At 57.7% G+C, this 26718-nt stretch overlaps 1 protein-coding gene across 4 annotated transcripts in view; it reads left to right on the forward strand.

Moving 5' to 3' along the window:
• JAKMIP1 (janus kinase and microtubule interacting protein 1) overlaps positions 1 to 26718 on the forward strand; it is a 59122-nt gene that overhangs the window by 12825 nt on the left and 19579 nt on the right. The window contains exons 3-12 of one of the 4 annotated variants that reach the window (XM_036265519.1): positions 1190 to 1393; positions 2145 to 2264; positions 5107 to 5253; positions 6311 to 6451; positions 8840 to 8899; positions 18605 to 18733; positions 19990 to 20118; positions 21382 to 21465; positions 22830 to 22892; positions 24332 to 24430. In XM_036265519.1, coding sequence (XP_036121412.1) covers positions 1190 to 1393; positions 2145 to 2264; positions 5107 to 5253; positions 6311 to 6451; positions 8840 to 8899; positions 18605 to 18733; positions 19990 to 20118; positions 21382 to 21465; positions 22830 to 22892; positions 24332 to 24430 — 1176 coding nt within the window. Of the gene's footprint in view, positions 1 to 1189; positions 1394 to 2144; positions 2265 to 5106; positions 5254 to 6310; positions 6452 to 8839; positions 8900 to 18604; positions 18734 to 19989; positions 20119 to 21381; positions 21466 to 22829; positions 22893 to 24331; positions 24675 to 26718 lie in introns of those variants that run through there. The other 3 variants (XM_036265527.1, XM_036265545.1, XM_036265536.1) reach the window with 3 other exon arrangements.

Consider the following 26718-nt stretch of genomic DNA (forward strand, 5'->3'; position numbering starts at 1 on the left):
ATATTTGGAACTCGAACTTCCGAGATGAGCCGAGTTGAGCCGAATGGCGTTCATTCGGCCCAGCGAGCCTTGCTTGCGTCTTCAGTGTGAGTGCAGAGAGAGAGTCACGCTTTGTGGAGTCACGCTTTCTTATTGGGTTTCATTGCTTCGGTTCTCGACCGTCCTCCTGGAACGAATTATGTTCGAGAACCGAGGTATCACTGTATTTGCAACAACCCTATTTCCGAATGAGCCACGATCTCGGGTTCTAGGAAGGACCTAGATGGGGGGTTAGGGGCGACAACACCCCAGGACGGCGCCCCTCCTGGGGCCGTTTGCCTGCTGTTGGCTCTGTGTCCAGAGCAGGTGGGATGAAGTCTACGGCCCGGGCCAGAGCTGCTCCCTACCCGGTCCCCCAGGGGGCGCCGCCCCAGACTGGGCAGGGCGGCCTGGGCTTACACTGAGGTTGGCGTGTGGACATGGCCAGGTCCTCGGAAACACCAAGCCACCAGCTGGCCCTGAGGGAGTCAGGGCTGGGGAGAGTGGGGAGTCAGCTGTGAGGAAGGACTTTCTGGGTGGGGCAGCTGCCTGGGGAAAGGACAGAGGGGAATAGGGTCAGGCCCTGGGAACTGCAGAGTTGAGTGCGGCCAGGGCAGGGTGAGTCTGTAAAGAAGATGGGAGCTGAGCGTCAGCGCAGAGGGCGGGGAGGCGGGAGAGGGTCATGATGCAGGGGGCGGTGACACTGTCATGCTGAGGATGGGAGGACAGAAACCTGTCCGATGGGCTGGGGGGCCAGGAGATCATTGGAGACTTAGCAAGAGCTATTTTGGTGGTGGGTGGGGGCTGTGCCCAGAAGGAGAGGCTGGGGGGGGGGAGAGTCGGAGACCAGGAGAGCAGCCCACTCTGAGGGTGCAGGGCGGCTGGAGGGGCCGGAGGACCAGGGCTTTATTCCCTTAGGTGAACGAGACATGGGCATAGATAAATTAGCCTGTGGCTGACTGTGTACATCCTTGAACCCAAAGCTGTCTGCTCCTCTGAGCTCAGGGAAGCAGCACCTGGGTCGTGGACTACGTCTCTCTGTCCTGAGTGGCCGAGTTCAGCTTACCTGGGTCCTGGAGCTGCTTAACCTCCCCCGGGGCCTGTGGTCGGCAGAGGAGAGGTTTCCCCAGGCACGAGCCCCCGGGACTGATGGCTTCTTTCTCGTTCTCAGATGGACGAGATCAAAGGGAAAGACCGTGTGATTCTGGCCTTGGAGAAGGAGCTTGGTGTGCAGACTGGTCAGACCCAGAAGCTGCTGCTTCAGAAGGAGGCTTTGGACGAGCAGCTGGTTCAGGTCAAAGAGGCCGAGCGGTACCACGGCAGTCCAAAGAGGGAGCCTGGTGCAGGCGACGTGGCGGAGCTCCCGGGTGTGCAGGTGAGCGCCCTGGCAAGCCTGGGCCCCAGAGCGGCCCCGCCGTCCGTCCTGCTCCTGGTCATTCTTCCAGTCAGCGTGCCTGCCTTCCTCCCCCTCCTCCCTCCCTGGCATCCATCTGTCCGTCCGTCCTTCCCTGTCTCAGCCCCTGCTCTCCGAGTTGCCGGCGCTCCCTGGGTGCTGGGTGCTGGGACTGTGGAGCTGGACAGCCGGTGGCTCTGGCCTCCGGGCGAGAGGAAAGGCACGCGAGCACCGTGCAGGGGGTGCAGTGGGAACAGAAAGGAGCCCAGGGGGCCGGGCCTGATGGGGGGCGCTCAGCCAGCAGCCGGTACCCCACAGGCCCCGGGCAGGCGGATGAAGGGACTCATTCGTTCCTTCGTTCACTCCGTGTTTCCGTGTCTCCTGGGTGTTACGTGCAGACCTCACGAGCGAGGTGGACACGGCGCCTGCCCTCGAGGGGTATGCTAGCGTGGCGGGCGGGGGCTCGGCGTGAAGGTCCCCAGGGTCACTTTCAGGTGTGTGGGGGCCATGGGTGGGCTTGAAGTCTCGTTACCTTTGAAATGAAGTCTTTCTCCAAGTGGCCGGCAGGGCTTGAGGGGCTGCCCATGTTGCTGGACTTCTGTGGCCCCAGCGTGGCCTCTGGTCCCAGGGAGGAGCTGACACCGAGCTCGGCTGTGAGCCCTCCGGGCATGTCCATGGGGCGCGCCGACCCAGCCATGCCCCTCACCGCGCTCCCGTGTCCTGACTGTTACAGGATCAACATATGGACGAGCGAGATGTGAGGCGGTTTCAACTAAAAATCGCCGAACTGAACTCGGTGATACGGAAACTGGAAGACAGAAACACCCTGCTGGCCGACGAGAGGAACGAGCTGGTAACCGGCCCGAGACGGGGTCCTGGGGGCACAGCGAAAGGGGGCCTCTCGCTTTCTTCACTTTCTCATTTTTTTTCTGATGAAAACCCAGCACGTGCTCATTGAGGAAGTCTGTTCCTGCCCTTGGTTTCCGTAGAAATTGATCTCTGGGAGCAGTCGGAGCAGTTTAGGGAGAAGTGTGGGGAGGGTGCTCCCTGGGGTGGTGGTAACAGCACCGGGAACGACACGAAATGCCTCGCTGCTCAGTCCTCAAGTGCTGCTCTGAGCGACCAGGGAACACCTGTACAATGGCCCTGTGCAGTCATCAAGAACGATGGTGTCATGCTTCATTGCCATGGAAATCGGTTCACAGGAGATTAAATGATAAGAGCAGTTTCTAGAACAAAAATGCGTTGTCAACAGGGTATTGGAGATTGTTTTAGGTGGTGCGAATATGGATTTTTATTTTTTGCTTATCTATTTACTTTCTTTGGCATCAAAGCTGACCTATTTCTAATTTTAAAAATAATGAGCATAGGTTTCTGGTTAAAGAATACATCGCTAGGAAAAATAGCAATTTCTTGAATATCTTTACATTTGCTGGATAAACAGCTAACCTGATTTTTCTGTAATGTAGTCAGTATACAAACTTCTTGACAAATACCTCATAATATTTCTGTGTATTTTAACTTTTACTATGAAAACAAATGTATCTATAATATTTGAAAAGCATGGGAGATGTAAAGTGTTAATAAGTGTCAGGATGAAAAGAAATACATCTCCTTCCGGTATTTTTAAAGGCACATTTTTGTATAACTACGATGAGACTATATCTTATGTCTCCATCTAAGTATTCGTGAGCTGCTGCTTACTTAAGAGGATTAGAAATAAATACAGGCTGCTCGAAACGACTCGGACAACACCGAATGGAGTGTTTAAACGTTGGTCAGCTAGCCAGTGCCTCCGTCTTAAAATCATGAGGTCACGACTCTCCGCCGTCTGAGGTTGTTCTTCCAAGGTTTTAATGCTTATGTTAGCATATCAGCACCACCAAGAGAAGTCGGTTTTGTTTGTAATTAGAAAATGGGACCTTCCCCTCGCCTCATTTTGTTCTGCAATTTGCTGATTTCACTTAACTGACAGTCCCAGCACTACCCACAATGCAGGAAGAGCTGTCTCTGTCTTTTTTTTTTTTTTTAATTTTTTTTCTTTATCCTCACCCGAAGACATTTTTGCATTTATCTTCAGATAGAGCAGGAGGGATAGAGGGGGGAAGAGAGAGAGAGACACACACACATCATCATGAGAGAGACACATCGACTGGTTGCCATCCACATGACCCCAACCGGGGCCGGGACCAAACTGCAACCGAGGTATGTGCCCTTAGTGGGAAACAAACTTGGGCCTCTCTGGTCCATGGGCTGATGCTCTAACTGCTGAGCCAAACTGGCCAGGGCTGTCTCTGTCTTTTTCATGGCTGTGTTGTACTCCTCCGTATGGACATACCATAGCTTACTCAGCCACCTCTCTGCCGGCAGAAACTCAGATGGCTTCAGGTTTCTTTGTGGTTATAAATAATGCCACATAGAAGATAACATTTCTCTCTTCACTCACTTGAACCTTAATACTGTGGGATAGCTTTCTAGAATTAGAATGTGTGGGTCAAAGCTACACTTTACGTTTTAAGAGACACCAGAGGAATATTGTGTCTTAACTTTCATGGCCTGGTGACTAAAAGCAGGCATTTGAAGTCAGTCCCTGTGTTCAGTTTTTGGTTCTAGCATGTTCTGTGTGACCTTGAGCACAGCGCCCCCCTCCTTGGGGTTAGGTTCTTTGTCGACGGCATGGGCACAGGGATGGGCCCCCTCCTAGGTCTGTGGGGAGGGTTGAATGAGAGAGGCCTGGAAGGGCTTACCACTGTTTTGGACACACGGCGAATTTCCCGTTATGGATGAGGAACCTGAGGCCGAGAACTTGGCCTTGGTCATGCAGCTGGAAAATGAATGCGGCAGTGAGGGCACTGCTCCGAAGGAAAGGAAATTGCACCTCTGATTGCGCAGGCTCCCCAGTCCCTGCTCCCCGTCCCCCCAACGCTGTCATTTCTCAAGTCTGTGTCTCACTAGACTGGCCTCCACGCAGCCGTCAGAGAGACTGATTGTTCTAGAAGGGCTGGGAGGGAACCCAAACAATGGCCGTCCAGCTCCCTGCCCCCCCCCATGGCACCGAGTGAAGCTGCGTGGGTGAGCTGTGTTCTCGGCGGACCTGACCCTCTGGGCCTGCGGTTCCCGCCTGGAGTGCCCTCCACCTGTGTCACTGCCTTTGCCCTCTTCCCCCTCTGTGGGGCACCTCTGCCATGTCATCTCCAGCACAGGGCACCCCACCAACAGGGACCTGGGGAGCCTGCCAGGCTGGATGCCCCCTCATTGATCTCCATCCCCCAGAGCTGAGCCTGGCACCCAGGGACCCAGGGCTTGTTGTCAGAAGAGAGAGGAGCTTCCTTAGGTCTGTACTTGGGGAGGTAGCTGGATTGACCTTTATGCATGTAACCCGTGACCTCTAGAGGTATAGACTAGTGGACACAGCGCAGGCCACTGGCCAGCAGGGTGCCCGGGGGCAGATCTGGGCCCCTCCCCGAGTTCGGCTCCTCGCCTCATCCAGGCTCTGTGAGGCTCAGGTGCGTCCTGGGTTTGGAAGCCGCGTGTCCGCAGGCCCTTCCTGGTGCTTGCGGTGCTCAGAAGCGTGGTCCTGACAGTGGCAGCTCCAGTCCCCAGACGGCCCGGTCGGATCCCGCTGGCCTCCGGGGCGGTGTGACATCAGCCACTCATTGCCTCTCACAGCCGCCGGCCTCTCTTTCTGACTGTAGCTGAAACGCTCCCGGGAGACTGAGGTCCAGCTGAAGCCCCTCGTGGAGAAGAACAAGAGGATGAACAAGAAGAACGAAGACTTGCTGCAGAGCATCCAGAGGATGGAGGAGAAGATCAAGAAGCTCACGCGGGAAAACGTGGAAATGGTAAGTCACCGGCCACGGGGGACCCGCCCCCGAGCCGCTCGGGCACAGTCTCCCCAGGAAGCCCCGGAGCGGTCTCAGCCCCAGCCGGCCCTCTGCTGTCACTGGCCCGGGAGTCACGGAGCTGGGTGTCTCGGGAGAGCGCCAGGTGGTCGGACCGCCGGGCTGGGCCTTGGTCCTGAGAACTCCCGCCCTGCTCCCTTAGACCAGCGGTTCTCAACCTTCCTGATGCCGCGGCCCTTTAGTACAGCTCCGCATGTTGTGGTGACCCCCAACCATACAATTATTTTTCTTGCTACCTCATAACTGTAATTTTGCTACTGTTATGTCTTAGGCGGCCCCTGTCAAAGGGTCATTCGGCCCCCCAAAGGGGTTGTGACCCCCAGGTTGAGAACCGCTGCCTTAGACGCATCTCTCATTCTCTCTGCACCTCAGTCTCTTCATCCATAAATTGGGAACAAAATACCAGTGTTGCGGGGTCGTGGCGAGGCTGGAATGCGTGCAGAAGCGCTCCCCAGAACCGCGCACTGGGCAAGCTCAGTGTCGAAACGATGACAGTCTTGCTCCAAGTGCTCTGTGTGAGGGATGTTCATGTCCCAACGAGGACGGCTGGTCTCTGTGGTCGGGTGGTGTCTTGGTGTGGATGGTTCAGAGAATACTGTGAGGCTCGTCCAAAGTAGTGTCGGTCACCCCCATTTTACAGCTGAGAAAACTGAGGCTCAGAGGCGAACGCCCTTCTCCCTGGACCCTCGCAGGTCCGGGTGCGAGTGTGTAATTCCAGTGTGTGCGGTGCTTCCTCCCAGCTTCCTTGTCCAGCATTCAAGGCGGGCTTGGACGTCCACCCCAACTACTGCCTGCCCAGCCCTCCCCTGGTGGTGGGCACCAGCACCTTGCCTGGGGCTTGGTTCTCATGCAGCTTGGGGACCCGGGGGGCCATCCTCCCTCCACCCATCCCCCCATCCCATACCCCAGAGTCCACACTGTGCCCGATGCGCACAGTGGGTCCTTCACGCACATGGTGGCCGAGCGGTCCTGCAGCGCTCTCTCCCCCTGGCTGCAGAAAGAAAAGCTGTCTGCACAGGCATCTCTGAAGCGCCACACGTCCCTGAACGACCTCAGCCTGACGAGGGACGAGCAGGAGATCGAGTTCCTGCGGTTGCAAGTGCTGGAGCAGCAGCACGTCATCGACGACCTCTCCCTGGTACGTCTGCTCCGCGCCGGCCCTCCGTGGGACACCGGGGGACACGGTGTCGGGCCTGGCGTCGGGCTTCGGGGCCGCGCGGCCCAGTCAGCGGGTCTCTCCCGCTCATCCTGGTCACCGGTTCCTTCCTGCTCCGTTCTGCCGGAAAGCGGCCTCCACTGGGTTTGCACAGCATCGCGGGTGCCTGGGAGCCGTTTCCATGGCTACTCTTTTTCTCACATCAGCTCCCTGGTTTGCTGCCATAGGAAGCAGCATCTTTTTAAAGAATGAGTCCTCTGGCCTTTACGGAGTGGGCATGTGCTAGCCCTGGGAAGTCTGATTTATTTATTTTGTTCCTTTTAAGCTTAGTTGTGGCAGCCAGGAGCTGGAAAACCCAAACCTTGCAGTCAGCCCAGAATTCGAAGGGCTTGCTAAGACTGTGGGTGTGAGATTGGGGGGAGGGGTGGATCCAGAGAGTTCTTCCGCTCTCCCTGGTGCGTCTCAGGCACCAGTGACGAGAGGCCTCTGCAGGGAGCTGTGGTTGGAGCTTAGAAGCAGAGTGTGTTCTGCTTGCCCAAGAGGGCGTGTGACGGTTCCGTTCACGGTCTTCAGAGAGTAGGAGAGCCAGTGATCAAAATTCTGGAAAAGAATTTGACTGTGATTGTCAAGTTCACGTTGCTTCCCCATAACTCCTCCCTCCGTCCCCCTTCCTCCCTCCGTCCCCCCTTCCTCCCTCCGTCCCCCCTTCCTCCCTCCGCCCCCCTTCCTCCCTCCGCCCCCCCTCCCTCCCTCCGCCCCCCCTCCCTCCCTCCGTCCTCCCTCCCTCCCTCCGCCCCCTCCCTCCCTCCGTCCCCCCTCCCTCCCTCCGTCCCCCCTCCCTCCCTCCGACCCCCCTCCCTCCCTCCGACCCCCCTCCCTCCCTCCGTCCCCCCTCCCTCCCTCCCACCCACCCACTCCTCCGTTCCCTTTCCCACTGTCCATTCACCCACCCTCCCATCTTCCCATCCCCCCTCTCCCTTCCATTTCTCTTTGTATCCATTTCTCTCTCCATCCCTCCCTTTCTCCAATCCCCCTCCATCTCTCCTTCCCACCTCCCCCACTTCCTTCCTTCCATCCATCCATCCATCCATCCATTTCCCTCCTTCCATCATCCGTCCATCTTTGCTACACAAAAGACTTGATGCAACGTAAGATGAACAAAGCGCATCCGTTGACATGACGACAAGCGGGAAGAGGACTGGCAAACACGACAGTGAGAGAGTGGAGTCAGGATCAGGAGGGACAGGTGGGACCGCAAGGGCTGAGGCCCAGCGCATTACATCTCTGGGTTTCCTGGCAGCCACAGGGACACGTGGGACTTGTTTAGGAAGGAGAGGGTCTACGGGGTTTATCTGGGGCCTGGGGCTTCCGCTTCCGCTGCCGCCGCCACTGTACGATGCCGCTCCCGGTGGCAGCAGCCCGTAGGCTCCGTAGTCCAGCTTCCTTAGCATGGCAGCAGGGCTGGTGCCTGCCCCCTGTGGCAAAGGAGGAACCTGAGAATCAGCAAAATAAAGTGTCACCTCACAGGAGGAGGCCCCGTGGGTTTTGGCCCAGCTTTGCTCAAGCTCAAAGGCATTGGCATTCTCACTGTGCTGAGGTCCAGCCCAGTGGACCTCCAGTGGGCACTGCCCCGTGCTTTACAGCACTCACCAGCAAAGAAGACACCTGGAGTCATATGGGATTGGCCAATCAGGCAGCTGGAGTCTTACAGGACTGGCCAATCAGATAGCTGGAGTCTTATAGGACTGGCCAGTCTGGCAGCTGGAGTCTTACAGGACTGACCAATCAGACAGCTGGAGTCTTATGGGACTGGCCAATCGGATGGCTGGAGTGTTATAGGACTGGCCAATCGGATGGCTGGAGTCTTATGGGACTGGCCAATCGGATGGCTGGAGTGTTATAGGACTGGCCAGTCAGATGGCTGGAGTCGTGCGGGACTGGCCAATCAGATGGCTGGAGTCTTGTGGGACTGGCCAATCAGATGGCTGGAGTGTTATAGGACTGGCCAGTCAGATGGCTGGAGTCTTGTGGGACTGGCCAATCAGATGGCTGGAGTGTTATAGGACTGGCCAGTCAGATGGCTGGAGTCTTGTGGGACTGGCCAATCAGATGGCTGGAGTCTTGCAGGACTGGCCAATCAGGGCATTCTGAGCCACAGTTGCGTCCCGGTAAGGCTGCAGTAGAGGTGCAGCCCTGCAGCTTTCAGCCCTGAGACCAGCGGTCAGAGGGGGTGTGAGAGCCTGGACAGACCCGTGCCCAGTGCAGAGGTGGGCGGGACAGCGTTGTAGGTCATGACCCCAGAGAGCCAGCTGGGCTGGTGGGTGTGATGTGAGACTGGCTGCACATGTCAACAGCTGTGTTTCCTTCTAGGAGCGAGAGCGGCTCCTGCGGCCCAAAAGACACCGCGGGAAAGGCCTGAAGCTGCCGAAGGTGAGCCTGCGCCCGGGCAGCTGCCCTGCCTGGATGGGCCAGCGTCTCTGATGTTTGACGGGGAAAACCTGTGGTCGCCGTCTCAGTGATACGTAACCGGTGTCCGTGGACCCGATTGTTGTAATCCATCCTCGGAAAACTCATGGATGAGTACTGTGTTGAGGCCTCGGGCTGCTCGCCCCAAATTAAGAACAGCCCTGGCCAGTTTGGCTCAGTGGTTACATCGTTGGCCTATAGACCAGAGAGTCCCGGGTTCAGTTCCTGCTAAGGACATGTACCTCGGTTGGGGTTATTTCCCGGCCCCCGGTTGGGGTCGTGTGGGTGGCAACCAGTTGATGTGTCTCTCTCACATCGATGTTTCTCTCTCTTCCTCCCTCTCTCCCTCCCGCTCTATCTGAAGATAAATGCAAACATGTCCTCGGGTGAGGATAAAAAACAAGCAAGCAAACAAATGCTTAGACCTTTCAAAGGATTTAAAGGACCCTCGGGCTTGGTTTATAACATCTTATAGCCTGTTCTGAGCAATCAGGAGCTGTGGGCGTTTTTGGAAAGTGTGGGTTTATAGACATAGTGTTCGAATGTTCTGGCGGAGAGAGCTGAGCTGGGCTGGGCCAACAGATGCCCAGGACCCAGCCGGAGTGTGAGAGAGCCCATCGGAGCAGGTGTGGAAGAAGGACTTAGTTTGCACTGAAACTTGTAGGCATGCTTTTCACCTCCACAACGATTGGGCCTGCTCTCCTCCTGGCTTACCTTCGGATGGAGAAGGTTCTAGAGGAATTTCTCCTCTTCGGAAGACAGCAGTGCAGGTGTGATACTGGGTGGCCACTGTGGTGTGGCTTTAGTGGCAGGGTGGCAGTAGGGAGTGGTGGAGACTGAGGAAAACTGGGCCCCGAACACCAGCTGCTGTAAGAAAGTGGACAGGTGGTGTGGGTATTCCAGTTTCTAAGAGGAACTGAAACCTTCATGTGTGTTTCCTGGTGCTTCCGGGGGCTTCGACAACAGGAAAGTCTTCTCTCACAGTCCTGGAGGCTGGAGTCTAAAATCAAGGTGTTAGCGGGGCTATGCTCCCTCTGAAACCGGAAGGGAGTCCTCCCCGCCCATCCCAGCTCCGGGCGACTTGCTGGCCGTCTTTGGTGTCCTGGGCATCGCTCCCCCTCTGTGTGTGTCGTCTCCTGCCGTTCTCCCTGTGTCTCCGTCTCCACAGGGCCGCCACCTTGTAAGGGCAGCAGTCATACTGTGTCTGTGTCTGTCCGCCCTCCTCCAGCGTGACCTCATGGTTACCTAGCTATTTCTGCAGTGACCGTGATTCCAGACAAGGTCACGTTCTGAGGGATGGGGTTTAGGACTTCGACATATCTTTTTTGAGGACCCAGTTTAACCCACAACACCGTAAAATCGAAGGGTTTTAGCTGTTGGGGCAAATGTTCGTAATGCACACTGTGGGCTAAAACAGTACGTGTACGCCGCAGCCAGGGCCACGTCCCGAGGGCCGTGCTCCTCCGTGACGTGCTGTGTCCCGGACACTCAGCCGGTGGTCATTCACCCCGTCTCGTTCCGTGAGCACGGCAAGCCTGGAGGTCGGTGTGATCTTCCATCTTGCAGGAAGCTTGCGGCTATAAAACAGAAGAAACGCAGAGACAAGGTCCGTCCACCAGGCTGAGATTTGCACTCGAGTCGGGGCCGCGAGGCCCATTATGGAAGCGCAGCGGTGGAACGCAGGGCAGGTCTCCGTGCTGTGACACCAGGAACTCAGAGATGGACGTGGTTCTGCAGCACCTCTTTATCCTTAAATGCTGCCTTTCATCAGGGAAGTGGCGTCACAGCACCGCAGACGCCCGGGCGCGCGTGATTTCACGAGCAGCATCTCGGTCGTGCTGGTAGAACGCGCGCCTGCACCCTGTGTTTCCAGTGGATGTCACTCTGTAGAGCATCCCTCCACATGATGACGCTGTCATCACAGACGTGCATTTTTGTGGCTCCGTGATCTGTTGAGCGGATGGGCCGGGAGTTTGCTGGCCGTCCTGCTGTGTCTGTCGGCCTGTCTGCTCCCAGCTCCCCGTGGACGTGACGTGGCCGCAGGGAGCGTGTGTGGGCTCTGTGGGTGTCCTTCTGGGCCGGTTCTGCCTTCTTCCCTGTGTGCCAGACATTTCAGTAAGTGGCCCCTTCCCCCCCGTTGGACTTTCTGCTTCCATAAGTGTCGCCCCAGCAAACTCCCTTTGTCCAGGCAGCTGTGGTCTGCATTGTTCCCAGGGACAGGTCCCCAGAAATCAACATGCAGATTGGAGGCTGTGACCCGCCCCCCGGCTTATGGAGGACTGGCCTCATTTTCACAGCGGCCTGCGTGTCTGTGGATGCTCTTGTCACCAGGGACAGACGGGGAAAAAGCCACACTCCCTAGGAATTGAGTCTGTCCCACTGGCTGGATGCGCGGTGGCGTTCTGGCCCCATGAAGCGTCTACGGGGGTGTTCGGGACGCCCACTGTGAGCCTGGCCGCGTCTCAGACCGAGGCTGCAGTGCCTGGAGGAAGGACAGGGGGCTTCCTTTTCCCGACTTCACAGCGTGGTCACGGGAAGAGAGCTGACCCGCCTGGCGTTGGCTTCCCAGTTGCTGGGCTTGACCGTGTCCTGCTGTGTCCTCTGTCCAGGTCTGGTCACTGCCTGCTGCCCCTTGGAAGTGCTGACGAGGAAGTGAACTGCCTGTGCTGGAAGTTTCTGGAAGGGTGGGGATGGGCGATCCCTTTAATTAAAATACTGGACTGCCACTCCGAGACCAGTGGGCCTGAGTTCTTCCCACATACTGTCTTTTCCTCAGGGCTCAGGGTAGACCAGCCATCCTCTGCCGGCTCCCACTGCACCCCAGCGTTGACTGGGGCGGGGTGCGATGGAAATCTGGCCCATCGGGGACCCGCGCAGGTGTTTCAGCCCCTGATGGCCCCTCCAGGCCCCGCAGGCCCCGGGGATTCTCGGGTTCCTTTCCCCGCTTGGACGCCCACCGTGGGGCGGCCAGTAAGTCGTGTGCTGCTGGCTCCTGAGCGTCCTCTCTAGCCGCCCAGAGCTGTAGCTCAGTGCAGGCTGAGCATACGAGCAGTGGCCAAAGTTAGGACAGTTTGCTGGGGTCACAGGGCCTCCTGGGGCCTCGTGCAGGACAGCATTTAGGCCGCCCCTGCAGACTTTGGAAGACAGGAAGTTCTGGTGGCTCTAGGCGCTGTATGCGGGCAGCCCAGAGCGAACTGCGGTGGCCCAGTCTCCAGAGGGCAGTGGCTGGGAGGCAGGTCTGCAGGCTCCTGGGTCTCCTGCCTGCTGTTGGGAGGGACCTCGGACCCAGTGGGGAGCGGGGGGCACAGGCTCCCTGATTCCAGCCCCGCCCCTCCAGGCCTCTGCTTTCTCTCTGGCCTCCACCACCTCCTTCCGGCCTCATCTGATCATTGCCACCGCTCCCTGGCCTGCACTGCTGCCAGAGGGTCTTTCTGAGGCACAGTCTGACCCTGCCACCTTCTTCCTGAAAACCCCCAGGGGGTGAAGCTGGGATCCGGCCCATGCACCTCCGGCTTTATTCCCCTCGCACACCCTGGCTCCCGCCCCTGGGGCTTCCCACACCGCCTCACCTCCAGACTCCAGCTCGGCAGACGCCCTCCACCTCCGCGCCGCTTGGCTGACCCCAAGCCTTTGCCCTTCCCGCAGGGTTCGGTGCCCTTCCCCGGGCTTCCTCAGCCCTGCTCCTCCGTGCTGACAGGCGGTGCAGCGTCTCGTCGTCGGTCTGCTGGGCTCCCTCTGGGGGTCTGCAGGGAAGGACTCGGAGGAGGCCGGTGCTTGTGACAGCCGTGGGGGCTGTGGGCGAGCTGGGACTGGGGCCGCGTGGTCTGCAGGCAGCCAGGGAACAGAGTTGGAACCCTGCCCTTGTGGCTTATGCCAGGGTCTCCGGTCTGGTTCCCTGGGTCAGGTGCTGCCCTGTCGGAGCGGCCCAGGGCCTCTGGGTCTCACGCCCGCAATGAGCCCAGTGGTGAAGGCCAAGGCAGTGTGGCTCTCAACCCCCCCCCCCCACAGCCCCCATCACGCTAGCCATCATGTGTGGAGTGTCTGCCTCGGGCCCAGCAGAATGTCAGGTGACAGGGCCCAGAGGTGTCACCACCCTTGAGAAGCTTTTGGCAGAGGTGGAGGTCTTAGTAGAGCCAGGAACCAGCCCACTGGGCCTGTCTCATGCTTCCTGCAGAGCTGGTAATTCTCGAAGCTCAGGCAGCTGTTACAGCTGGTAACACTTGCCGGGCAAAGGCTGTCCTTGGATTGTTTGAGGGTCCAGGTGCAAAGTAGCTTGGAGAGAAATTAGCCTTTAGATTGTCCCAGAACTCAGCAGTTTGCAGGTGGCTTCATTTTTAGGATTATCTCCCTCTCCCCCACTTGCCAAGTTTCTTTCATTTGCCAGGGTCAAAATCTCAGTCACTTAAGCAAAGAAAATAGTTTATATCACTGAGAAGCCTAAAGATTCTGGCTTCAGGCATGGCTGGATCCAGGTGCTCACATGATGTTGCCAGGAACTTTTCTCTCTGTCTTTCAACTCTGGGCTGGCTTGTTTCTCAAGAGGGCTCTTCCCATGTGGGGGCCCAAACACTTGTAGCAGCTGGCATTGTAGCTACCCAGCAGCTTCTGTGATAGGATGGCATCTGTCCTCAGCAGTTCCAGCAAAAGTTCTCCATCTGCGTGGCCCACCATTTGGAAGCGTGACTTAAAGGCTTAGCACCAAATTGCATATACAGCACGATATAGTTATACAGCTCATATCACGGAAACTTGAAAAGGAGCAGTATGAAGCGTTGTTGAAGTGGAAAGATATATATGAACTTGGCTGCATATATATTTTCTTTTTGTCCGTTGCCTTTTACCATTGCTTTACTGTATTTCAGAGTATTGACGTTTTACTTTTTATGGTAAAATCTGTCCATTTTCCACTGTGATGGTCTTTCTTTCGATGTGGTGCCGGAGAAGCGTCGCCCAGGTGTGCCAGCTCTCGCAGGTGCCCACACGGGCAGGGACCGCGTGCAGCTTTTCTGTGGGGGACGGCCCCTGTGCTTCTGGATAAACGGTGAACACGGGCTGAGAGAAGCGTCCGAGAAACGGAGCGTGGCAGGGGTCAGGGCAGCGGAGACCTTTCCCAAGCACGCGAGGTGGCGCCTCCTGGGTTTTGGCTGGTCCCGGAGGAGGCTCTGTCTGCGTCACTGTTGCTGAGGCTGTGCCCCAGGTCCCGGGCCTGGGGAATGGCATTGGCGACAGGGAGCCTGGGGTGTGGGAGGAGAACCCTCGGAGAATAAACTGTGAGGAAGCTGTTCTGTGTGACTCATGCGCCTGGCCCAGGCTCTGGAAACCGCGCCCTGGGTCAGATCTGCCCAGAGCTGGCATCCCTGCCACTGTGGGGCCCCCGCCGAGTGCCCGTCCCCAGGCCTGTGCAGCGGGCCAGCGGGCCAGCGTGGCAGAGGAAGGCAGATGCGCTGGGAGAGAAGGGGTGCTTTGTCCTGGGACTCGGAGCGGCCTGCACAGTGATGCGCTGAGTGGCTCTGGCCCCACGCGGGCCGGCGGGTGGGAGCCGGCGCCATGGAGTACCTCCTGTTCGTGCTCTACTTCTCCTTCTTCCTGTGTCTCTGCACCCTGGTCTGCCTCTACTTCTCCGGCTGCCAGGAGATGACCTACCGGCATGAAGGTGAGCGGCGGCGGCTCCCTCCGGGGACGGTGTTGGAGGCGACTCGAGCGGAGGCTGAGGGAGGCAGGAAGCAGTGCAGGCGGGTTCTTTGGGGGGCCCCCTCTTTCCCTCTTGGTCCCACTTGGTCTAAGAACGAGCACCTCTGTATTCAAAGTGTAATCAGAGTCTTTTACATACTTTCCAGTCACTTTTTCGCAAACTGCGTTTTAAAAATTGGGGTTGTTTTGTAAAAGGAGTCAGCAAGGCAAGACTTTGGCAGCCCGGAGGTGGAGCCCCGCGTAGGTGCTCAGAATGAGCGAAGATGGAACTTGATGCCCGGCAGTACTTTTCGTAGGGAATGTGGGACACGGGACGGAGGAGGGAGACCGAGCCCTGGCTTCTCTCCTGCTTGACTGTTCACAGCCGCAGGAGCTGGGCACGAGCGGCAACGGTGTTTCCAGGGGGCTCTCGCGCCCTCCTGGGAGGCAGGTGGAGTTGTTGCACGTCGATCTTGAAAATGCAGTAGTTGCAATGTCTTCAAACAAGACAGCACCAGATTTTCACTTGAAGCATTGAAACGTCCTTTTCTGTCTTGTTTTTATTAACAAAGGCATATGTTTCTGAAGCACGTTTTGGCTTCCCATATAATACAGTCACTTTGCAAAAGCTAACCCTTGGGGGAATCAAACGGACCCAATCCATGTGTTATGCAGGGTGTGGGGGGGGCGTGCTCAGCTCACGGCTGCCGTGGAAACCGTGTGTGCGGTGCATCTGTGGAAGCCCAGCCTTGTGGTTACAGGGTTGTGCTCTGACTGCCCTTTGTGTTTGTTGTCCGCCCTCAGAGCGGCTCCCGCTGGGACCGCGTTCTACTGCAAGGGCTCCCCGGCGTCTCGGGCAGGCTGGCGTCCAGGGGCAGCTCGCTTTGGATGCACAGCTCGGGCATCGGCACCTAATGCCCTGCATTAGGGCTCCACGGTGGAGTGTTTAGCCAGCAGTCACAGGGTTTCAGAAATCACCTCAGCCTGTGAGATGCACCTGAGTCACCGGCCCCCAGAATGGTCCCCAGAACGGTCCCGGGCACTGGCTGTGTGATCTCAGCCTGGCACCCTGTCCTGATCCTTTGGAGAGTGCGTGGCTTGATGGTTCCTGGGGCTCCCCCGCTGTGCCAGGTAGGGCCCTGCCTGCATCACCGCCCGCTGCCTGTGGGCACAACCGCAAACACAGTCCTGTCCCCAGAGGCCTCGCAATTAGCGGTGTTTACAAGAAATAAGGCCGGCCAAGTGGCATCCGGGAAATGAGCCTGGAGCTCAGGTGAGCCGTGCGTGCTGCAGACGTGTCCCTCCCGAAGGTGCCCTGTCACCATCGGACGTCCCAGCCCCGCTCCGCAGGGAAGGTCTGGAGCACTTGATACCTGACCCTGAACCAGGTGGGGTTTTCGTCTGGAGGGGGATTTGCTACATGGTTGTTGTCTCCAACGTCCACTTGGAGAGAAGAAATCATTTGACATCAACGGAGTTTGTTAGGTCCTCGCATTCCTACCCGTGACAGTCGCCTGGACGCACAGCCAGGGGACAGCCAGCTGTGCTGGCTGCAGACAGAAGGGGGGGGGCATCCCTGCAGATGGAAACTACTGTGGGTAAACAAATTAGTTCTGGCTTTGAGTTCATTAACAGAGACATGTGAATACTCATTCCACAGCCGGTATTTATTACAGTGGGGAGCAAAAGAGCTCAAATCCTGCTGTTGTGGAGCAAAATCCCTGTCCCCACGGGGCTTATGTCCCAGGGTGGGAGACAGGAAATAAACATGTAAGACAAACAGATCTACGTCAGGTGGTGCTGAGTTGGGGAGGAGAAAGGTTAGACAGGTCGGGATGGGGACGGGCTAGGAAGGACTTTGATGTGGTGGTCAGGGAAGCCTTTTTTTTTTTTTTAATCCTCACCCGAGGATATTTTTCCATTGCTCTTTAGATAGAGTGGAAAGGAGGGAGGGAGAGAGAGAGAAACGTTGATGTGAGAGACACATTGATTGGTTGCTTCCCGCGTGATCCCCACCAGGGCTGGGGAATCAAATCTGCAACCCAGGTACGTGCCCTTGACTGGGAATTGAACCTGTGACCCTTCAGTCCCTGGGCTGACACTCTAACCGCTGAGTCAGATCGGTCAGGGCAGGGAGCCTTGTTTGATAAGGTTGCATCTGTGCGAAGACTCGAGGGTAGTGTAGGAGGGAGCCGTGTGGATCCCGGAGACGCACATAGGCAGTGCAAAGGCCCTGTGGCAGGCACGTGGAAGGCTCCAGAACCTGCTTGGCAGTGTGGCTGGTGCCCAGTGGAGGAGGAGAACGAGGGGAGGGGTGAGGCTGGACAGGGTGGAGGCAGGCCACACAGGTGTGCGGGTTGCAGTGTGTGCATTGGCTTTTACTCAGCTCTGATGGGCCGCCAGGTTGAAGGACCAGGGTAGCAGCAGCGAGGCCAGTAGGAGGCGGTTTTAGTCATTTCTGTGAGAGAGGACGGTGGCCTGGGCCAGGACGGAGGGGCTGCGGGTGGGAGGGTTGGGGTCTGGGTTGAGGTAGAGCCAACAGGGTTTCTCCAGGAGGCGTGAGGGCGAGGGGTGTCGGGGGTGCCTAGATATTTTACCTGAGCAACTAAAGGATGGTGCACTGGGACGAGCACACGCTAGATAGTAGGTGTGGCAGGTTTGGGCGTGTGTCGCTGTCACCGGGTCTGTGTAGTTGCTGGGCAGATGGCTGACCACCGTCGGGAGTTCAGGATGTGGTATCTGCCCCCCCCCGTGTGTTAAAAAAACAAAAATGGGGCGTGAGGGGGGGTGGCATCAGGAAGACAAGTGCCAAGTGCAAGGGCGTGTAGGTGACAGGGGGGGTCGGCGCCTCCGTGAGGCCTCCTCAGAAACTCAGGGTGCAGATGACAGAGAAGTGCCCTCCCCCCGCTGACGTCGGAATTAGTGCTCAGTCACGTTGCAGACGCCACTGGCTTCATCCAGCCAAGTGGGAGGCGCCCTCTGCGTGCAGGGTGTGCCGACCGCTCCTGGCTGAGCGCGGGGGGAGGGGGCTCTGGGAGAAGCCGGGTCCGGACATGCCAGTGGGAGCCAGGGGCTTAGCTCTGGATTTAGTTACGGTTGCTTCTTCCTGGTCGTGAGAAGCACCCACTGATTGTAAAAACAGATAAAAGGTCTTCCCAGGGATTGTTTGGGGAAAAAATCCCCATGTTCTTAAACAAGATGATCTGGAGATTGTGGGTGGATGTCGCAGCCCCAGGGGAGGACGTCCCTGTGGCTGGGATCACGTCTGGTTTTGATCACATCGTGTCCACCCAGTGTCTGAACCACAGAAGGTGCTCCATCAGGTGCTTGCGGAATGGATGAACGAACGAATGAATGAACGAACGAATGAATGAATGAATCACATGGGTTAAGTGCTGGGTAGGGTAACCAGGAGGTCGTTACAGTGATTGGCATTAAAATTGCCTCTGACTCTGAGTGGTGGGTGCATGAGGGCCTGTTACACTGTTCCTTCTAATTTGGTAAAATTTCTGTTTTCTGTAATAAAGAAAAATAGCCTCTTAGCGCAGTCTGGAGAGGACCTGGGCCACACGCTCACCTGGTTGGTCAGAGCCCGGGGCCCATCTGTGGACACTGCCCGTTTCACTTTCCCTGTGTGTGGCATCGAGAATGAGACACCCCCTCCCCTGGCCACTCCCTGGTCCTCGGCTCAACGTGCTGCCCACTAAGGGTCAGCACATGGGCACAGCACACGCGTGGCCTCGCTTTGTGCTCACAGATGAGGTGACGGTTCCATGTCCCTTTGAGGGGCTGAGTGACTTGTGTAAGGTCAACAGCTCCCAAGCCCAGAGCCAGGATCCGGACAGCGCCCTCTGCTGCAGCCCTCCCCCTCCCCCACCTCCTTTCCCACCCTGCCCACTATGAACCCCTCTCCGGTGTCCTTGGTCCAGCTGTGTCTTGTAGCTTGGGGACCTGGCGAGTCTGAGTTTGTTCCTAACATCATCATGTTGCCTTTCACAGAAGCATGTTGTGGAGACATTTTTTGGATTTGATGAGGAGTCTGTGGACTCGGAAACATTGTCAGAAACATCCTGCAACACAGACAGGACGGACAGGGCCCCAGCCACGCCCGAAGAAGACCTGGACGATGTGAGCGAGCCCCAGCCCAGAGATGCTGGTCGTGGCGCTCGGGCCTCTGCCCCCCGCGACCTGTGACATGACCGCCCGCGGCGTCAGGGGAGGTGGTCCCCTCCCACGGGCACGGGCACGGCAGTGCAGGGATCCCTTTCCGTTACCCAGCTCCGATTCCACAGAGAGATCTAAGGTCACCCTGGTGTGACTGACCTTTGCACTTGAAATTGCTGTGTGGTGGTCTGTCCCTCATTCTCCTACACACGTGTGCATGCACACACACCCAGGCACACACACATACAAAAACAGGTGCACATACACAGGCACACACATAGGCATGCACATGCAAGCGCACACGCACCCACATTCACAGTGCACATACACACGTGCACACATGTGTGCACACACAGGTGCATACATACGCACACATGCACACATTCACACGTACACAGATGCACACATGTGCACACAAGCACACAGGTGCACACAAGCACACAGGTGCACACACACATAGGGGTGCACACACAGTACACAAATGCACGCACGTGCTCACACATTCACACGCAGACACATGCACACAGCACAGCACCTGGTGGAAGCAGGACGGTTGCCGCCTTCACGTAAGGCCGGCACGTGGTGCAGGAGAGAACGCAGTCAGCACTGACCGTGTGGACAGCGGAGTAGAACCCCCCCCCCCGCCCCCCCGGGAGCCCTCTCAGCCGAGACCCCACCTCAGCCCTCCCCAGTGACCTGGACTCACCAGGTGTGAAGAGTGGCTTCATCTCTCCCGAACCCAACCCGAGCTGACTTTTCTTAGGAAAACTGAGTAAAATGCAGCCGTGCCAGGCACATGCTTTTTGACTTGCTTTTTCACTAACGGTGTGTGACAGGTGTCCTTCAGCACCCAGACTGCCACAGCGCCCTCTTGCGAGCATGTGGTGCATTTAACTTGCCGGCCCTGAAGGCGGGGCCTGTAAACAAGCCCCGGAGGCCCTCCCGGCTGGCACATGTATGCACCCATGGCAGTCACCTCCACAGGGAGATCCCAGCATGAGGAGTGCTGGGTGGGGGCACAAGGCTCACGGTCACCTGCGAGTCGGAGGGGACTCAGGCGGTCCCCAAGGGCGGGTGAGCACTGGGAGGGGGCAGTGTCTGCTCTCGGTGGTCCTTCCGTCCGGGCAGTGACGGTGAAGCCAGCAGCTCTGTCAGGACCCTGGCACCCGAAGCCACACCCAGTCCCGTGCTTCATGGTCTGTCTTCTCCGTGCCCTTCAGACGACCACCAGAGAAGAGGCTGACCTGAGGTTCTGCCAGCTGACCAGGGAGTACCAGGCCCTGCAGCGAGCCTACGCCCTGCTGCAGGAGCAGGTCGGGGGGACGCTGGATGCCGAGAGGGAGGCCCGGGTGAGTGCCCAGGCGTGGCAGGCGGGGGCTGGCTGTGCATGCCCTTCCTGTGCTGTGATTCTGTCCCGTCGCCCTGCGGGGTGGCTTGGAGCGGATCTGAGGTAATGAGACACATCGCAGACTCTCGTGGTGGCAGTGTTGGGCAGACCCACGGACTCTGCGTCCTCCGCGGGACAGCAGGGGGCGCCAGAGGAAACGATGCCACGTCTGACACAGGTCCTGTGTGCCGTCCGCTCCCACGGAGTTCCAGAACTGAAGCCTCAGTAGTGAAACCCTAGCAGACTCTGGACTCCCCTCCCTCCCAGGCTGAGGGGACCCCAAGAACATCCCTATGGAAACGTGAGGGACACTCTGGCCCCAGGTCTGGGCCGTGCCTGCCCTGTGCCGGGCTGAGCTCTGTCTTCAGTCCACTTACTGGCCCTTACCCCACCTTCAGGAGTCCCATAGACCAGGGGCTGCTTGCCCTTCCTTCTGAGGGCACACCCGGTGCCAGTGCCGCACCCCAGGGGTCCCGGGTTCATTCCAGGGCAGCCATGAGGTAGGGGTGACGAGTGAGGCTGGTGGGGAGCCATGCTTCTGAGCCATGAGAAAGGGCTCCGCCTGTAATCTGGAGGTCGGCGGAGGTCCGTGGCTGAGCCATGTGGTTTTTATTAACATTTTTTTCTAGATGCCCACATCTGCAGATAGGCAGGTCCCCGGCTTCCCTTGGAGGCTCCGAACTCCTGCAGCTGCAGGCTTCTGTTCCACACTGTTCCACGCGGTCGCGTTCGGCTCCAGCTGAGGGCAGATTCCCTGAGCTGGGACATGTGTCTCCAGCGTGCCCGTCAGTCCCCACCACTGCCCGACACCCCGTGCTCCAGTTCCAGCCCTGGCCTCGGCGATAAAGGGCCCACGGAAGGCGCTGGGCACGTGTGAAGGCGCTTGGGCGTGGTGACCGCTGCGTGAGCCACTGAGCTTGGCCGCAAAGCCGGGTTCCCAGCTGACGTGCCTGGTTCTGGCTCACTCCGCCCCTTGAAGGAACCGGCCCGTTCTCCAGGGGTCGGTGTCCTCATCTGTAAAACCCAGGGGTCAGAACTGACAGCTTCTCGAGGCCTTTCAGTTCTCACGCTGACGTCTGTAGGTGGCGGTGCCTGCGTGCTACCAGGCCGGCCGGTTGGAACAGGTGCTCCAAAGTGGGCCTGTGTCCACTGGGCTGCCGCGTGCTCCTTCCCGCTCCTCGGCCGGCCCGTCCCGGCGACTCACTTTCTGTTCGCTTCATTCCAGACCCGGGAGCAGCTGCAAGCCGATCTCCTGAGGTGTCAGGCCAAAATCGAAGACTTGGAGAAGCTGCTGGTGGAGAGGGGACAGGTGAGCAGCAGTGGCTGGAGTGTCCCCGGGGCCTGGTGTGGAGGGGCCGCTCTGTGGACCTGTATATTTTTTTTGTTTGTCCTCACCTGAGGATATTTTCCCATTGATTTTTAGAGAGAGTGGAAGGGAGGGAGGAAGGAAGAGAGAGAGAGAGAGAGAAACATTGATGTGAGAGAAACATATTGATCAATTGCCCCCATGCCACCCCAACTGGGGTCGGAGTTCAAACCTGCAACCCAGGTACATGCCCTTGACTAGGAATCGAACCCGAGACCCTTCTGTCTGTGAGCCGACGCTCTAGCGACGGAGCCAAACCAGCCAGGGCTGGACCTGTGTCGTTTGCTCGAGACAGAGGGAAAAGCAGTAGCAGAGTCCAGGCGAGAACATCCCCGCTCACGAGCCTCTTTGCGGACCTTTAAACACTCGACACAAGTCGTGAAATTCTAACTTGGCTCGCTCTTTGCACAAAAGTAGGACACGATTCCAAAAGCAAAGTGGTGACCGACATCTCATTTGACTTGACTCTGAAGACGCGCTGCCATTGACCATCACGACGTAACTGTGGACATGAACCGGGTCCTGCCACGAGCTGTCAGTCACTGCAATGGCCCCGCCTGGGGCCGCCATGCAGTGACCGTCACGTAAAAGTCCAGGCCCTCGCACTTCTCAGATTAGAGCCACCTCCGTGTGCATGTTCCCTGTATCTGGTTAGGCTGGTGGGAGCAGGGTACAGTAGGGAGGCAGAGCCTGGGCCCAGACCGGTCCCTGGCACGGGGAGCCTCCCAGAGGGTGCCCCCTAACGGTAGGTGGAAGGAAGCCGGGAGGCCGCTGCAGTAGGGAGGAGGGAAGGACGTGTCTTCATGTATCCACCCCTCCCGCTCCGGTCTGCTGAGCACTGGCTGTGCGCCCGGCACCGTGCTGGGCGCTGGCCAGGCCACAGTGCCAGGACGGACTGGTGCCGTGTGCGTGTGGAACTGCCCTGGACGGCACGGGCCACGGGCCGCGGGCCGAGGGACGGGAATGCACACGTGTGTCACTGTCTGGACGCTGGCCCGGGGGCTGCAGCGAACCGCAGGAGGGTCTGCGGGGTGACGCGGTCACAGCGTGGCTGCCTCTGTCACTGACCTGGAACCGGGTCTCTGTGCCTGTAGGGGCGTGAGCCCGGAGCAGGGCTGCTCCACGGACCAGCCGTCTCTCTCTTCGGGCTGAAAGGGGTAGGGGTCTGGCGAGGTCCTTCCAGCCGCTGTCGTCTTCTCTGACCTTTGCAAAGGAAGTTTCTGACCGGTGGCCTTTCTCACGGACGCTTTGTTCTTGAACCGCCATCGGCTTCGGTGAGTGTGAACCTACTCAGTGCTTTTCCCCAGGATTCCAAGTGGGTGGAGGAGAAGCAGCTGCTCGTGAGGACCAACCAGGAGCTGCAGGAGAAGGTACGTGGCGCACACCTCGCCCGCCCCGCCGGGCCGCGCAGGCCGCTCTGACGGCTCGTTCAGCCCCCCACGGGCAGCACCCGGCCAGCCCTAGAGAGGAGACACCTTCCTCGAGGTGATCGGAGCCTGGTTTCTGGGGACTCTGGGACCCTGTCCTGGTTCTGTCCTGGGAGGGTGGATGCGCTGACCCAGACCTTCCTGCGGGGCAGCTGCCGACAGGGCTGCCGTCCAGAGGGGTCCAGAGCCCCCCCTCCCGTGGGGCAGCCCTCAGGCTGGTCGCATACAGTTCATGGACCGGTGGCCATGGTGCTGGCGGAGGACCGTGCCTCTCGGTCTTGGAACTTTCCGGAATTCTCTTCGGGAGCTGGCTTGGAGAAATAGGTCTAATGCTTTGGGACACGACCGTAGCTAAACTTTTTTTCTTACCTGTTTATAATTCAGGGATTTTCCCCCCATAAATGTACTGAGTGTGCAAACATCACTGCAGGGCAGTTTTAGGACCCCCCCCCAAGATCCCTCCTGCCCACTTGCAGCGCTCCCCGCCCCCACCCCCGGACCCAGGCAGCCACCATCGACTTCCTGTCCCTGCAGGTGGGCCTCTTCCACCCTTCCACGCTGGAGGAGTCGGGCCGGGTGGGCCTGGCGTTGGGCATCCTGGGTGCCAGGACTGGACAGCTGGCCTGTCCCCGGGGAGGGGCCTCGGCCCAGCCCCAGCTCCGCCCCGGCCGCTGTGGCCGATCGCTGTCCTGTGCTCACAGCATTGGGGCATCAGGACAGGACTGGCCACTGTCCTGGAGTCGGTCCTGTGTACTGGGAGAGATTGTCTGTCCTTGGTCCTGCCGCCAAATTCCGGAGCCTCAGAAAACCCTTGCCCTGCTTCCTCGCGTCCCCTGGGGCGGGCCATCCCAGCGAGTCCCCTCTCTGGTCCTTCTGGCGGGAGGACAGTGTGACTGTGACTTCCGAGGCCCTCGGTTCGTGACTACCTCAGTCCTGCAGCCAGTGAACTCGGGGGGCCGTTTTCCTCCTTGGATGAAACTGAGGTGCAGAGCAGTTGGCAGCTCCCCAGGGGTCCCGGGGTTTGGAGCAAGCAGCCGTGTGGACGCTTCCGGAGGACTGCAGCCCCGTGGTTGTGGGACTCCTCTGGGCTAGAGGGGCCCAGACGGGCTTGGGGGTCACCGTTCTTCCCCATGACTGACCTCCAGGAAGGGACTTAGTCGCTCTGGGCCTCAGTTTCCCCATCATTCATTTATTCAGCAAATATATGAAAAGGCCCTTCTCTGGGCCAGGCGCGGGCTGTGGGGACGAACCAGGTGCTGCTCCAGCCCAGCTCCCCAGCAGAACGGCCCCTCCTTCGTGGTCCGCGATCAGGGGACACGGCGCCGGTGGCCCCGGTGAGGGGCAGGCTCCTGCCCATTCAACCACAGATGTTTTTGCTCTAGATTTACAGGCTGGAAATGGAAGAGAACCAGCTGAAGAGCGAAATGCAAGACGCGAAGGACCAGAACGAGCTGTTAGAGTTCAGAGTACTAGAGCTTGAAGTAAGAGAGTCTATCTGTTGTACACTCGCCAACGGCACAGACATTCTCTTTGAGCCCAAACTGAAATTCATGTGACGCGCCCCGGGTGCCCACGCATGTGCAAAGGGGCGTGCTCTGGTCGTCTCTCTCTCTCTCTCTCTTTTTTTTTAAATCTGTATGTTCGGAATAATTTCACTGCCTTAAATGTTCTGGAGAGAATGCTCACTGAAGTCTTTGGACATGTACCAGAGCTGATATATTTATTGCCTACGGCTTGTTTTGCACTTAATAAAATAATTTGTTTTTGCAATAGTTTGCCTTTTTTATTTGTGTTTCATTTCCATAACTACTTCTCTCCTGCATGCCTAGTCACCTAGTACGCATTCTGCAAACCTGGACCGAAGCACTTGTCGTTAGTGACGACTGTTAAAGTGACCTCGCATGCCATGGGTCTCATCTCTCGAGGTAGCAGGTTCTGACCCGATGGGCAAGTGCCTCTAGAATGTGTTTACTGCTAGTTTGACCCATTTTCTATTTGCCAAGGTAAACACAGGTAAGTAACCTGGGTACAAGGAAGTATTTGCATAGCTCGCTAAGAAAATGCATTATGTTGCTTCAACTATTTTCTCCAGTGAGTGCAGACCCAGGTGTTGCAGTTTTGGGCTGAAAAGTTACTACCTGTAGCTCAAACTGCAGCTGAAAAGGGCTCCTTAGCCTGGAGGGTGTTTGAACGTTGTTCACAGGAGAAATGTGTTCAGCCTTCAGCCACTCCCCAGGACAGAGCCGGGCCTCGTGTGGCGATGTGGACTGGCTCCCTGCTTCCCACGGAATCCTCCTCGGGTGTGTTACCGTGGCACCCGCTGCCACGGGGCTTCATAACCCTTTTGTGTTTGTTTCCGTTCCAAGATCACTGGCATCTTAACAGCACCTGAGTTTGTGACTGGTTTGCTGCAGTGACCCAGCTCTGCAGTCCCTTTGCATGAGTGGACGGGAGCAGCGTTTCTGGTTCTGTCTTCTCCTACCTTCCGTTCACGTCCTGTTGGTGCTAGGACTTACCATGTGGTCCTTGGTCGTGTGGGCACGGCCCGTGGCCGGGGGTCTCAGGGCCCGTGTTGCAGGCTCCCGGACTCTGGCTCGGTGAGAGCCAAGCATTGCACCCGTGCACAGAAGTCGGAAGTTGCATGAGGTCCAGGCTGTTAACGGCCACCGCTGCCACTTGTTAGAAAACCTTTCACAGGCCTTTGTCTTTCTCATGAGAATTCTATAAGCATTGCTCAGTTTACTAGAATTTTCTTTAGGTGTCTCCGCCATCCTTCAGAGCCGTTGGAAACCAACGTTCTAACTTCCACTCGTTAAATATGAGCTTCCTCTTACGACCTTGTCTATGGAGATTCCACTTAAGTAGCTAGAAGGGCATCCACAGGACTCAGCCGCTGCGGATTTTATTCTTGGCTAATAAGGGAAATGAGGTTTCTGTCTAAACTGTTTCAAGCCCAGCTGAGCCAGGTCAAGGCTTCGTGGAAACTAAGTGAATGAATAGCTTCTTCTCTCCTTTAGCCTTATCCAAGGTTGCCTGCTTACGACCTGCCCCCTAACTAGTGTCCACTGGTTACATCCCCCCTCTTGGGGACTGAAGAAGCCCATGGGCTCTGTGGCAGTTTCTGCAGGAGTGGTCGGAGCGTGCGTAGAGCTCACTGTAATTCTGAGAACAGAAGAGCAGTTTGATTTCAAGGTATTTGCAAAGGCGCCCTCTGCTGGCTGACCTGCTGCAGCTCAGGGTGTAAGAGCAGAGCTCTGTGGGACACCTCAGACCAGAGGACTTAGTGGCTGAGTTTTATTCCTATCAGTTATTGGGCTGCTCTTGTCCATTCTAAAGACATTCTAATCATCGCTTCGTGGATGATTACCGAGTACCTCTTCTGGGAAAACGCTAGCCATTCCTCCCTTGGTCACTGAGATTTGACTGTCCATCCAAGGCAGGACTAGAACGATCCTTCGTGGGGTAGTGTGGTTCAAAAAAACACAGACGCACACACAAACTGTGAACGAAGTCAGCCGTTATATTTAAGAATATGAGAAGCCAGGGTCCTGGCCCTGCCACTCACCCGTCTGTCTGCAAAATGAACACAATCGCACCTGCCTGGCGGGGTTGTGTGAGGGTAACGGAAGAAAGCCACGTGCCCAGGGCACAGTGCGCACCCCAGTTGTTATCGAATATTTACCGGTGGTGTGTGGCACCCCGGGCTCCCGTCTCGCCGTGGCCCTCTGCTAACCATTTCTTCCGGCGGACTAGGTGAGCGGTGAACAGG

The sequence above is a fragment of the Molossus molossus genome, unplaced genomic scaffold (assembly GCF_014108415.1).
Source record: "Molossus molossus isolate mMolMol1 unplaced genomic scaffold, mMolMol1.p scaffold_m16_p_1, whole genome shotgun sequence".
Classification (NCBI taxonomy): domain Eukaryota; kingdom Metazoa; phylum Chordata; class Mammalia; order Chiroptera; family Molossidae; genus Molossus; species Molossus molossus.